The sequence below is a fragment of the Ceratina calcarata genome, unplaced genomic scaffold, assembly GCF_001652005.2.
Source record: "Ceratina calcarata isolate Rehan_Ccalc_2016 unplaced genomic scaffold, ASM165200v1 scaffold143, whole genome shotgun sequence".
NCBI classification, from domain to species: domain Eukaryota; kingdom Metazoa; phylum Arthropoda; class Insecta; order Hymenoptera; family Apidae; genus Ceratina; species Ceratina calcarata.
The window spans coordinates 17101-29255 of NW_017135443.1; the positions used below are offsets into that span (position 1 = coordinate 17101).

Sequence of the window (12155 nt, forward strand, 5' to 3'; positions counted from 1 at the left end):
ACATAATATATTGTTAAAATACGTCACGTATCAAGCTGGTAGGTGCATCAAGCGCATGTCCATGGGTAACGTAAGCGGGGACAAAATACAGTAGTGGGGTTCAACACGCGAAGAGGAGAAGAGAGAAAAATCGCTCATTCCTATATCCATGATAGTGAGTAGTCGATCAATTGTAAATCGTACATCTTTGTTGTTGTTGGAATACACAGGTTATAAATACTCTGGTAAAAATGACAGAAATTTCGTTCTCTAGTCGTGCATACTGTAAGATTATTTTACACACGGCTAAGTATCCACACTGTGCAGTAAATGGGTTACTGTTAGCCAAGCAAAAAAATAGAATTGACGGTAAATTCACAGAAATATGTATCGAGGATGCGATTCCACTGTTTCATATCTGCCTTCATGTCTCACCTCTGGCGGAAATTGCTTTGGCTCTGGTAAATATTTAAATGTTTCATTAACAATCTACTTTTGTTAATTAATGCAGCATTGATTTTTATTGATTCTTTGTATCAATGAATCGTGAAGATACTCTGTATCATGAGTATGTACATAAAAATAATAAAAGCACAATAATTTTTTATTTTACTTTCAGGTTAATTTCCATGCTAAGAGTGAAGGTTTAGTGATAGCAGGTTATTACCTTGCAAATGAAAATATAAATGATGTGAGGTAATTTACCTTCCCTTTAAAAAGAATATTTTATAAAGCTCAAGTTATTCTAACATTAACTATACAAATTTTAATATAGTATAGATAAACCTGCTCACAGAATAGCAGACTGGGTAGCAGAAAATTATGGCAATACTCTCCTTGTTGTAGTAAGTATTTTATCAATTAAAATGTTATACAAATTTTTCTATTATTTTCCTTTTGTATTTTCAGGTAGACAACAAAGAGTTACGACCTAGTATGAATTTGAATCCCTTGAAAATTTCACAATATGTAGATGGAAAATGGAAGCCCAAGGCTACAACAGAGTAATTAATTTAATATATTTGTATTAGTTTTTAAGGCTAGAGGCACACCGACCATTGAAGCAACATCCATTGTATGAGCTATAGTGAATTTCAATATCTGTCCTAGCATAAATACAGTAATGAAAAATTAATACACATTGCACTATCCATTGAAAATGACACACGTTCGCAGTGTGTTCTTAGTGCTTTAATATATGACAATGTATTTCTGCAATGGACATTGTTTCCACGGTTGTGTACCTCCAGCCTGAAAGATCTGGTAATGAACTTGAATATCTTTTCTGTTTATAGTGTATCTTACGAGAAGGGTGTGACACATACAGATGTTTTATATTCTTTACTAAAAGCGGAAGAGTATAGAAATCTGTATGATTTCGATAATCATTTGGATGATGTTACACTTAATTGGCAAAATTGCAAGCTAAATAAAACTATAGAACAAGCTATGGAGAAATATAAATGAAGCGATTTAAATAAAACCTGACTTTTTGTGAATAAGTTAGATTTTAAATGCGTGTAGAAACATTTTATATAAATAAACTGATAAATAGGAACAATGTGTTAATTTATTGATATTAATTATTACTAAATTTTTTTTATGAATCATGTAACAATTTTTTTAACAAAATTTATTTTTCAAATTTTAAAATAATTTTCCCTATTATCATATGAAAATATTTACATCTATTGTTATTATGTTTATTTTTCTTTATTGTACGACTCAACAAGATGCTGAAGATGTAATGCAAGTACACGTAAGAAATTCCAAGAGCGCGATTATATACATTTAAGGCTAAGTACAACGGTGAATGTACGTGTTATTTAAGTTTATTATGACCTGTTTATTGAAGCAAACCAAGTTTGACTGTCGGTAAGTCGTTATCTAGAATAAATGTGCGTTGAAACAACAAAAATGACAAATCATGAAGAGTATAAACAGTTTCATTTAGTACCTACTACTTGTTTAGGGTTAGTTCGGTTTTAAATAAAGATAATCGATCTTATGGAAAGAAGTACATGTTTGATGACTGTTCTGATACATGTTGGAATTCCGATGCAGTAAGAAACTTATTTTTAAGTAATTATTAATTAAATAAATAATACGTTACTGTATATACTATATTATAGGGTACTCCACAATGGGTAATTATTGAACTTGAAGAAGAATGCGAGCTGAGTTCATTTGAAATTGAATTTCAAGGTGGATTTGTGGGCAAAGATTGCCATTTAGATGTTGGTAACAAAGATGTAAAATTTTTGGAATCATTTTATCCAGAAGATAAAAATAAAATACAAACATTTCACTTAAAAAATTCAGTTAGAGCAAAATCGTTCAAATTTGTTTTTAATGAAAGTACAGATTTCTTTGGCAGAATAATTATATACAAGTTATCGTTATATTCTTAGATAAGATCAATATAATTAAATGCTTATTATATCGTATAAATAAAGAAACGATTGAAGAAGTTTTACAACTTAATTCCTTATTTCAGACTTTTTAATAGAATACTACACACTAATACAAGGAAATTAAATTTATTTAATTAATTATATCCTTAAATCTACTTGTATATATATTATGTTACAATAAAATATATGTACAAAAAAATTAGCACAGCGTACAATATCAATTTACTTTTCTTTTGTAATGAGAGGCTCTTCGTGAATATGCATTTTCAGTTTGTGTATTAATTAACAGAAATAGCAGAACCCAACTGACGCATCAACTTGTAACATTCTTGAAGTCGCTTTCTATCACCTACTCTTTCCAAAGATTTAGCAGCCTCTGTAAGCATGCCTGCACGTTCCCCTGGAGATGCTAATAACAATGCAGGTAAATGTTGACATGCTAAACACAAAGCCATTGCATGTTCTCTTTCTCCGCTGTACTGATCTTGGGAACGATCTTTCCCGCAAATAATCGAAGAACGTGAATTTCTATGATGTAAACTACGATCTAATAATATTTGAGTTTTTACAGGCGTCGCTCCAGCCATTATACGTGCTGTGGCTTCATAAAGGAATACCCTTGTTAATGTAGACTAAAAAAATGTATAACGTTTAAGGAAACAGGCAAAGAAAAAGATAAAAACGTTCTAAGAGTAAACTTACAGGAATATGTTGACATAATTGTCTCAAACAAGCTAAATCATGTTGGAAACCTCCAAGCCATGTATTCATAGTTGTTCTTTGTAAATCATTTTCTAATTCTTGCCACAATGTAGTTCGCATTTCGAGTAACCAATCACAAATCCACAACTGAGTAAGCTAAACAAAATTAAATAAAAATTAAAGATAGATATGTGACTCTTGGTCTGCATATTAGATTAGAAATGTACACTTATTATATTATATGGTGCTGAGACCTGCCACAGGAGTTGCACTGTAGAAGTATTGCATAGTTATATTTCATGCAATGCAACTACAATGCACACTTGTAACAGGCAAGCAATTAAATAAACATGCATACAATATTGATATTGGTTCAATGATTTAAAAATTAAAATTTAATAACATAAGTAAATAACTGAATATCTTACCAAAACATTTTGAGATGATTGTTGTTTGCAATTATAGTAAACTAAACTCTGCTCGAGCAAAATTCCAGCTTGATCAATAAAACGCATAGCAGTTGACTTAGTCGTAGATTTTGCCGCTTGCAAAGTATTTAAAACAGCATATGATAGTGGACTAATACTGTTATTATTATTGCAAAGTTGATAATTTTGTTCATAAGGGAATTTACTTTCGACGATGCTCCATGCTTGTGAATCGTCTTCTTTTAATCTCCAACATGCTGCTACATATAAAACTGCACCCCACCATAATCCAATGTCATCTTCACAATCTAAAAGACGATAAAAAATTAATGATCTAATCGGAATGAACATATTACATATTACAATTTTTCTTGAAATTTACGTGTAACTGTAACTTGGTCGGTGCACAGAAATCCGGTATCTACTCCAGCAGAGTCCATAATGGTCTGCCCATATTCTAATATTGAAGACAAATGAACATCTGTGGTACCAGTTAAAATACGTAAACAATGTCCACTTAAATAATCTCTATATGCACGAGACGCATATGATAGAGGATCAGCTTTACTACTTTGACATGTAAATTCATTATCTGGTTGTTCTCCGTACTGCCATTTTTGAAATGCTAAAAACTTCGCACCGTCATCGCTCATTATCCACTTCAATTTCGGTGGAACTGCACACGATGACAGTAATGTTCGTGCTTTTCCCAAGTAATATTTATGTACAAACGGAAATAGCGACTGTTTAAAGCAAAGCGCAGCGTTAACATATATTTCCGCTAACAGTGACTTTGGAATAGTTTCACCGCTAGCCTCTGCATAATTCATTGAGGAAAGTGCAAGGTATAACGTTCCGTTCTTCGATCCTTCTGATAAGCGCATGCATAACATGTGTTGGTAGATAATAGCTATTTCCATAGCTGATATTTCTGCTTGTTGCTGCGTAATTTTCTCGGAGAACCATTTGTGTGTATACAAGATCCATTTTCCAATCCACAATTTATGGAGCAATTGTCTTATAATGTGCCACATAGTTGCAAGCCAAGCTTCTGTACGTGAAGATGGATACGGCCGACCAAAATATTGCAAGCACTGATGTAAATCTCGACAGGCTTGACCATATTCCTTCTTTGATATATTGAATTCCGCTTGACGTCTCCATCGATGAAGTTCGAGAAACATTTTACTGTCAGATGGTACTATTGGATCACCATATAACAATAATCTACAAAGCCCACTAATTAACAGCACAACGTTTGTCAGCCACAAAAATACATTACTCCACATTGGATGTTCATAATCCGATTGATCTAGATTATTGACATCAACATTAATAACTGCGTATAATACAATCACATTAATATAATTGCGATTATAGTATTGATATACCTTGATAGTTGAGAATTGTACGGCCATCCAGTTTTGTATTTAAATAGTCGGAATTGAATTTTCTAACATTATTCATGAGGAGGCCTAAAGGATTAAATGCTAAAAACAGCAACATGAATCCGCACAGTGTGAGTCTGGTGTGATCTCTCATTCCTTGATTTGTAAGAACAGACGTTGAATGAACATTCTGCAGTATATCTGGATCATCTTTTATGGAAGGTGGAGATGATGGAGATAATGGTGCTGGCGCTGGAGATAAAGATGGTTCACTGGAATCAGATCTAGGTGGTGTCAGCTCACCACATACTAATAAATCGCGTAAATTTTGCTTTTGTGCTGCCAATTTTAGTGACATATTTTCCTGTTTCAATCTTGCATTAGAATGTTGAAGAAACCTATAATTTTCAATACATACTATTTAATGCCTTAAACATACATATAAATATCAGTTTGTTACATCGTGTATATCACTATAATGTACCTAATATAATCAATAGTTTTCCTCAAGATGGCTGATTTATTTAACTTGGCATCTACTCCAACTATGATATTTTTCAATTCAATGATTTTATCATTAATAGATGTTCTATAGCGTCGTTCTATAGCGTTATGAGCGCTACGTTTTACTTCTTTTATTCTTGGTACACCTACATGCGTATTTGTACTTAGACGATTAATCTGTACTTTATCGGTGTCTAGTACAACTGGAATACCTGCACAATACAACACATGAAACAGATTATAAAACTAACTTCAGTATAATAGAAATATTATAACTCATACCAGTTAGAACTGTTCCATTAGTAGTGTTTACTAGAGTATGTATTTGATGCGGTACAGAAGTTGAATTAACAGCCTGCGAACCTCTAGAATAAACAACTGATTCTGATTTTATCAATTTAGCTGGCAGAAGTAGTTGTCTTTGTTGAGTAACTGGTGCTATTGTTACGACAGGTGATTGGACACTGAAGTTCACATTTTGTGGAATAGCATATTGTGAACTAAACACTGTAGGTGCTGGTGTAACAGATATTCTTTGTGCCCTATTTTGTACGGATGTTATATCCTGCAATTGTGGTTGTTGTTGCTGCTGCTGTTGTTTTTGTGGCTGCGACTGTTGTTGAGACACACAAGGAATTTGTTGTATGTTTTCAGTTATTGTTGGGGCTAAAATTACATTTCCATTTTGTACAGATTTTATAACATTTGGATCCTCAAATTCTTGAAATTCTTTGAAATCCTTCAACTCTTTATTGTTACTGAAATTCAAAAAATCCAGTTCCTCCGTATCCATGTCCTCCAATTGCGACAATAATGCATCGTCGCTGAATAAGTTTTCATTTTTCAATAATTCACTTTCACAGTTCGTAAGAAGCTCTGTAAGAAAAGTGCAAAACGTAGAAATATGTTACTTTAATTATGTGCAATTTGTTGTAATAATGTTCCAAATACTGCCTCTCATGTTTTAAAAAATGTTGTGAAACATTCTATTTTTGACAGAAATATAACAATGAAATAGTACAATCATTGAAATCCAAAAGGCAAATAAATTAAAGTTGTTGCCAAGAATTCTTCAAGTTAACAGATACGCATGTAAGTAAGTATGTAAAAATTAAAAGATACATATGAATAATAACAAAACATAATTTTGCAATAGAAACCGAAGTGTTTATTAAGCTATGTTCAAAATTATGAGAAACAAATTGGAAACATCAGGAAGTCTAAAATATAAAAATGCTCATTGCTTCACCATATTCGTGTACAACGGAACAATAAAATATAATTTGATAAATAATACATGTAACATACCATCAATACCAGTTACTTCATTTAAATTGAAGCTGTCGTTAGACTGAAAATGAGAAAAATCATTATCTTGCGTTGTAGACCATCCTCCTGGATCTGTCATTGTGTCTTGTTGTCTACCGAATATTTATTTTCATTAGACAAAAGCAATGATCAAAACAAAAACGGCACACCGATATGTCAAACGTAATAACTAACAAATTACGAACATCACCCGACCTTTACCGCGTCCAATCACAGTGATTCTAAAGATCGGATGATATTACGTCATTATGCGTTGCTAAACTAACAAAATTTACTGTACGAAAGACATTAGGGACGGGTTTTTATGAAAGAAATATTATATTATCGTTTCCACTAATGAATTGTAATGAATGTTAATTTGATTGTAAAGTACGTGTGTACAACATGAAATGTAAAAATATCCATTGTTAATTTTATTCTTGAAAGATAACAGATTTTATTATTTCAAAAATATATATTGCACATTACACTGCACAGGTGCACATCCTCCTTATATTCTATGCCGTAATGTTGTATACTTTTTTTACATCTGAAAGGTTATTTGAATGTTGACTGATGTTGACTTGTAGGTTCTTGTTCTTATAATCATGTTTCAAGCTCTTCGTAAGCCTAGTCGAACAACAGCTTTAGTTGTTTGCAATTTTCACTCGACAGTAAGTATTAAATCGTAGTCATTTAAGCTTTAGTACGTAACACTATCGCGTGTCTCATATCTATTTCATTTTTAATCAAAGCAGTTGCAATGCATCAAAGAAAAAACTTTCTCACAAATGTTAGAGGATGGACCTGACTTGAAAGACTTTGTTGCTGGAACTTACAAAGAGTATGATGGAAAATTGAAATTAGATAAGGGTGACAAATCTCGTTTGAGGTTACCACCTTGGCTTAAAACAGAAATACCAATGGGTGCAAATTATAGTAGACTAAAATCACAATTAAGGCAGTTAAGATTAAGCACTGTATGTGAAGAAGCACGATGTCCTAATATTGGCGAATGTTGGGGTGGTGGTAAACATGGTACAGCGACTGCTACTATTATGGTTTGTACTATCAATGGATACATATAGCAGAACCGACAGTTGCCCAATATATTGAAAACTCAATGGTGATCAATTTTCATGCCTCATTCTGTTTTACTAGACCTGTTGAGCTGTGACAGTGATAGCATTCAACATAAAATCAATGATCAAATTCAATGATTGCGCAACTGTTGATTCTGCTGAATGTGTCTAATGTACCTTTTTATCTTGTACCCTTAATTGAAACTTAGTATAAGTATTTCTCTACTTAGTTATTTTATATTACATTGTTTAGAAGTTTATATTTTTGTTAAAACTCTTATATTATTGTATGTCCTTTCCTATTATTTTTACTTTACTGTTGAGTAACAATTGGGTTTTATCCAAAAAGGTTAATTAATAATATTATGAATACATAATAGTGGAAAAAAATTTAATACAGTTAATGGGAGATACATGTACCCGTGGTTGTCGTTTTTGTTCTGTAAAAACATCACGTACACCATTACCACTAGATCCAGAAGAACCAATTAATACAGCAAATGCAATAACAGATTGGGGTTTGGATTATGTTGTACTTACCTCGGTGGATAGAGACGGTTAAGTACTTCTGTATTTTTTTACGTAAATACATCAAAATATTTTACACTAATATCGTTTATTCCAATAGATCTCGATGATGGTGGAGCCAATCACATTGCAGAAACAGTAAAAGAAATAAAGAAAAAGTAACACGAATCACTTGATTTTTCCTTGAGAGAAATAAATTTCGTGACTATTAACGAAATATTTTCTATTTGACAGAAGTAACATTTTAGTGGAATGTTTGGTACCAGATTTCAGAGGCAATGAAAAATCTATTGAAACAGTTGTTAATTCTAATCTTGATGTATTTGCCCATAACATTGAAACTGTTGAACGTTTAACACCGTTTGTCAGAGATAGACGAGCACAGTATAGGTGAGTTCAACGTTAATAATTAGAAATTTCTCATTACCTGTCTCTACTAAACTGAAATCTTTATAGACAATCATTGAAAGTGTTGAAGACGGCAAAGGAGTACAATCCGGAATTGATCACAAAATCATCGATTATGTTAGGATTAGGTGAAACTGATGAAGAAATTGAACAAGCAATGCGTGATTTGAGAGAAGCAGGCGTAGGTGCTTTGACGCTAGGGCAATATATGCAACCTACAAAAAGACATTTGAAAGTTATTGAATATGTTACACCTGAAAAATTTAAAAATCTTGAAATCCTAGGAAGTGAACTAGGATTTTTATATACTGCAAGTGGTCCATTAGTACGTTCATCGTACAGAGCTGGAGAATTTTTCTTAACAAACATATTAAAGAAACGTAGGAATAAACAAGCCGAGAACCAATAAATATATTATTTTGATTTAATTGTAATTATAGAAACATTGATATATGATGTAGTATAAATTATTGTAAACTGGTGCATAATAGATTCTTGAATTATGGAAATGATTGTCGATTTTCCGAACAGAAAAATGAATATGTATTGAAAATTATCAGTTGCATGACACTCTATTGTTACATTCGATTTGATAATAAAAAATACAGTTTTTGAACATAAAATATATTGTAAAGTATGTTACATCATTCTTAATCTGTCTCCATTGCAACCGCAGCTTGTGGATCTTTTGGGCCTTCATCAGATGGTGGAGGCTGTGGAGGTTTCGAATCTTGTTCTACATCTGGTTCACTAGGTTTGCTACGTTTATCATCCTCAATTTGAGTTAAGTAAACCAATATTGACTCTTCGTCAAATACTTTGAACTCTGTACCCTTTCCTACTATTGCAATAGAGACGTTCTACAACAGAAATATATCGGAGCGTTATACATTGATTCTCTTTAGAGACTTATATTTATATATTTACCTTGACTGATAGATCAACTTCGTTAGGTAATGTATCTCGTAGTGCACGAAGACCGTGTTTTATCAATTCATCAAGACCGCATGTTAAAAGTTCATTAAGATGTTTCTCCAAATAAGTACGTGCACTTTGAGATCGTGCACCAATAGCCATTGCTTTACAATCAAAATAGTTCGATGAAGGACATGTTTGACAAATATGTGGTCCTTGATCCTTTGGAGACATTAGAATTATATTACTTATTTTCTCTTCAATGAATAATTTCTTATTAGTTCGTCATAACTTACATCATATCCAGCAATAAGTAAACCTACACCATATGGTCTTCTATCATATCTTTGAGTGCAGGTCTGTAATTTATTTCCCAATGATGCGAGTAAACGGCTAACAGGTAGCACATCATCATGGGAATATTTATAGTTTAAACATTCAGTTCTCATGTATCGACTAAAAACGAGAAATTTAAGTAAATAGTAACAATCTTAACATTAATGTGTCAACATTAACGCCGGCGCTGCAATTTGTGCTCCGAGTTATCTGGCGGCTTCATAAATGTTGAACAATATGTGCGAGTCACTGGTGGTATGCGCCGACGTCAACTTGTTGAAGTTTATTGTTTTTACCTTAGCATTCTAGCATCGGCTGTTAAGCCTGAAATAGAAATCCCCATATGTTTGTCTATAGGAAATATTTTCTTCTGATGAGCAGAAAGCTCAGAAGAAGCTCTTTTGAGAGCAATCAGCACTGCATGAGTTTTATTTTTAAGTCCTACAGTAGCTGATCCTAATTTTACAGCTTCCATCGCATACTCTACTTGATGCAACCGCCCTTGTGGGCTCCAAACTGTCACATCACTGTCGTATTGATTGCGGAACTAAAAATTTATTTAAGTGTTAATACATATTTGTTAAATGGAACTTTTCTTTAGTCATTTCTTCATTATGATATCAACATATATAGATATTAAAACATAAATTTAATGAGTAAAATAAGTGAGAATATTAATGTGCTCAAAGGTAAGGTATAATTCAAAATCTGTGTATAAATAACTAAATACGAAAATAATATTATAACTTTGAATACCATAACCCAACAATTAAGAAGGATATCACTTTGAGAATATATTATAATAATAACATAATGTACTTAATTACTAGCTTTGAATGTAAAAAAGTTTATAAATAACGTACCATTATTTAATACTATTTAGTTGACAAGTAGAATAAAGTTGCAAGATAATGCAAGCACTACAAACAGTATTAGATTTTTCAGAAAACAACTGTCATGCAGCGGTAAATGGAACGAATAAACGATAGTGAGGAAACACTGTTAAAATTGCAGGATGCGAAACGATTCCGCCAATGGTAATCGAATGTTTAACACATAATTCTTTAAACGATTGGTTATTGTAATTAATTATTTAATAAATAAGTAATAATAGAGTAGAAATAAATTTTGGCTTGCATAGCAAATATAACGTAATATATATATATATGCGTAATAAACTATTCGTCTTCCGTCTTCGTCCGTTATCCGTTTCGTGTAATAGCTGTGAGATTGCCAGTCTTACATTCTCTTTTTCAAGGCTGTAGAGTGTCTGGTTGGGCATGTAAGTATAATAATATTTAATAAAGAATTGTAGAGAGTTTGTGCTATATTACGAGCATATGTTACTTCTTTTTCCCATTAAAATGTATAAAATTTATATCGCTTATTGTTGATTTGTATTTTTAATGGACACAAAGTTAAATCTTGAAATTACTTTCACGCGCTTACACGTGTCAGTATATATCCATGTTTTATAAATGTTTTCTTGATATTGTACTGGAAACATTTTGTTCGAAATATGTTAAAATTTATTTAAAACTGACATTAACAATACATTCTTGCAAGAATTTGATGAAAACACAAAGTAGTGTGTTATCTACCTAACATAACCAAATTTTAATTTTCCATTGGCTTTGAAGTAAAGAGTTTTTTATAAGCACATACATATATATGCATGTTATAGATTGAGGCATCACAATGACAAATTCAAAGGGATACCGTAGAGGAACAAGGGACTTATTCTCCCGTAAATTCCGAAAACATGGAACAATTCCTTTGTCTACATATATGAAAGTATACAAAGTGGGTGACATAGTGGACATTAAAGGTAACGGAGCTGTTCAAAAGGGAATGCCTTACAAAGTTTATCATGGAAAAACTGGCCGTGTATTCAATGTAACTCCCCATGCTCTTGGTGTAATTGTCAACAAGAGAGTCCGTGGGAGAATCATTGCTAAGAGAATTAATGTTCGTATTGAACATTTGACTCATTCCAAGTGCAGAGAAGACTTTTTAAAACGAGTAAAGGAAAATGAGAAACTTAGGAAAGAAGCAAAGCAAATGAATACTAAAGTTCAGCTGAAGAGACAGCCTGCCGAACCTAGGCGTGCACATATTGTATCAGGACGTGAAAATCCAATTCAGCTTGCACCTATCCCTTAT

The 12155-nt window shown here is 32.4% G+C and overlaps 6 protein-coding genes across 8 annotated transcripts; 4 read left to right on the forward strand and 2 right to left on the reverse strand.

The window, feature by feature from the left end:
- The first annotated feature begins 160 nt into the window (after window positions 1-160).
- On the forward strand, window positions 161-1537 carry EMC8-9 (ER membrane protein complex subunit 8/9). Its single transcript, XM_018033944.2, has 5 exons — window positions 161-440; window positions 599-675; window positions 755-824; window positions 889-983; window positions 1275-1537. Exons 1-5 carry the CDS (start codon window positions 231-233, stop codon window positions 1444-1446), a joined length of 624 nt encoding a protein of 207 aa, XP_017889433.1. The 5' UTR covers window positions 161-230; the 3' UTR covers window positions 1447-1537.
- Window positions 1538-1658: 121 nt separating this feature from the next.
- On the forward strand, window positions 1659-2490 carry LOC108630597 (nuclear receptor 2C2-associated protein). Its single transcript, XM_018033956.2, has 3 exons — window positions 1659-1854; window positions 1952-2042; window positions 2112-2490. Exons 1-3 carry the CDS (start codon window positions 1793-1795, stop codon window positions 2388-2390), a joined length of 432 nt encoding a protein of 143 aa, XP_017889445.1. The 5' UTR covers window positions 1659-1792; the 3' UTR covers window positions 2391-2490.
- Window positions 2491-2537: 47 nt separating this feature from the next.
- Window positions 2538-6966, reverse strand: LOC108630527 (Sterol regulatory element binding protein). The gene is made up of 8 exons (XM_018033868.2): window positions 6724-6966; window positions 5698-6291; window positions 5396-5627; window positions 4915-5309; window positions 3906-4835; window positions 3524-3831; window positions 3096-3251; window positions 2538-3025 (listed from the first exon to the last, which is right to left on the reverse strand). Exons 1-8 carry the CDS (start codon window positions 6821-6823, stop codon window positions 2672-2674), a joined length of 3069 nt encoding a protein of 1022 aa, XP_017889357.1. The 5' UTR covers window positions 6824-6966; the 3' UTR covers window positions 2538-2671.
- Window positions 6967-7118: 152 nt separating this feature from the next.
- Las (lipoyl synthase, mitochondrial) lies at window positions 7119-9164 on the forward strand. Of its 3 annotated transcripts, XM_026818417.1 has the most exons (7): window positions 7119-7221; window positions 7314-7397; window positions 7479-7784; window positions 8206-8362; window positions 8434-8491; window positions 8568-8723; window positions 8790-9164. In XM_026818417.1, the coding sequence occupies exons 2-7, from the start codon at window positions 7332-7334 to the stop codon at window positions 9148-9150; spliced, it is 1104 nt and encodes a 367-aa protein (XP_026674218.1). In that variant the 5' UTR covers window positions 7119-7221; window positions 7314-7331; the 3' UTR covers window positions 9151-9164. The 3 variants fall into 3 exon arrangements, with proteins under 3 accessions (XP_026674218.1, XP_017889229.1, XP_017889224.1); XM_018033740.2 differs by lacking the exon at window positions 7119-7221 and having other exon boundaries at window positions 7233-7397; window positions 7482-7784; XM_018033735.2 differs by lacking the exon at window positions 7119-7221 and having other exon boundaries at window positions 7235-7397.
- A 96-nt stretch (window positions 9165-9260) lies between these two features.
- Window positions 9261-11073, reverse strand: Prosalpha6 (Proteasome alpha6 subunit). Its single transcript, XM_018033750.2, has 5 exons — window positions 10856-11073; window positions 10289-10539; window positions 9953-10112; window positions 9669-9878; window positions 9261-9601 (listed from the first exon to the last, which is right to left on the reverse strand). Exons 1-5 carry the CDS (start codon window positions 10856-10858, stop codon window positions 9392-9394), a joined length of 834 nt encoding a protein of 277 aa, XP_017889239.1. The 5' UTR covers window positions 10859-11073; the 3' UTR covers window positions 9261-9391.
- Window positions 11074-11179: 106 nt separating this feature from the next.
- On the forward strand, window positions 11180-12149 carry RpL21 (ribosomal protein L21; the record flags this gene model as incomplete). The annotated part of the gene is made up of 2 exons (XM_085342329.1): window positions 11180-11274; window positions 11677-12149. A coding segment is annotated over exon 2 (459 nt), but the record flags the coding sequence as incomplete, so codon positions are not given.
- Window positions 12150-12155: the final 6 nt, after the last annotated feature.

Bases quoted from the DNA above. Each gene is read 5' to 3' on its own strand.
- EMC8-9 (XM_018033944.2), top strand. From the start codon at position 231: ATGACAGAAATTTCGTTCTCTAGTCGTGCATACTGTAAGATTATTTTA. The intron at 441-598 runs GTAAATATTTAA...TTTTACTTTCAG, and splicing joins CGGAAATTGCTTTGGCTCTG to GTTAATTTCCATGCTAAGAG. The intron at 984-1,274 runs GTAATTAATTTA...TTCTGTTTATAG, and splicing joins AAGCCCAAGGCTACAACAGA to TGTATCTTACGAGAAGGGTG.
- LOC108630597 (XM_018033956.2), top strand. From the start codon at position 1,793: ATGTACGTGTTATTTAAGTTTATTATGACCTGTTTATTGAAGCAAACC. The intron at 1,855-1,951 runs GTAAGTCGTTAT...CTACTTGTTTAG, and splicing joins CAAACCAAGTTTGACTGTCG to GGTTAGTTCGGTTTTAAATA. The intron at 2,043-2,111 runs GTAAGAAACTTA...ACTATATTATAG, and splicing joins CATGTTGGAATTCCGATGCA to GGTACTCCACAATGGGTAAT.
- LOC108630527 (XM_018033868.2), bottom strand. From the start codon at position 6,823: ATGACAGATCCAGGAGGATGGTCTACAACGCAAGATAATGATTTTTCT. The intron at 6,292-6,723 runs GTATGTTACATG...CTTTTCTTACAG, and splicing joins TGAAGTAACTGGTATTGATG to AGCTTCTTACGAACTGTGAA. The intron at 3,832-3,905 runs GTAAATTTCAAG...ATCGTCTTTTAG, and splicing joins CGACCAAGTTACAGTTACAC to ATTGTGAAGATGACATTGGA.
- Las (XM_026818417.1), top strand. From the start codon at position 7,332: ATGTTTCAAGCTCTTCGTAAGCCTAGTCGAACAACAGCTTTAGTTGTT. The intron at 7,785-8,205 runs GTTTGTACTATC...AATTTAATACAG, and splicing joins CAGCGACTGCTACTATTATG to TTAATGGGAGATACATGTAC. The intron at 8,724-8,789 runs GTGAGTTCAACG...AAATCTTTATAG, and splicing joins GATAGACGAGCACAGTATAG to ACAATCATTGAAAGTGTTGA.
- Prosalpha6 (XM_018033750.2), bottom strand. The intron at 9,879-9,952 runs GTAAGTTATGAC...ATGTCTCCAAAG, and splicing joins TACTTATTGCTGGATATGAT to GATCAAGGACCACATATTTG. The intron at 9,602-9,668 runs GTAAATATATAA...TTTCTGTTGTAG, and splicing joins AAGTTGATCTATCAGTCAAG to AACGTCTCTATTGCAATAGT.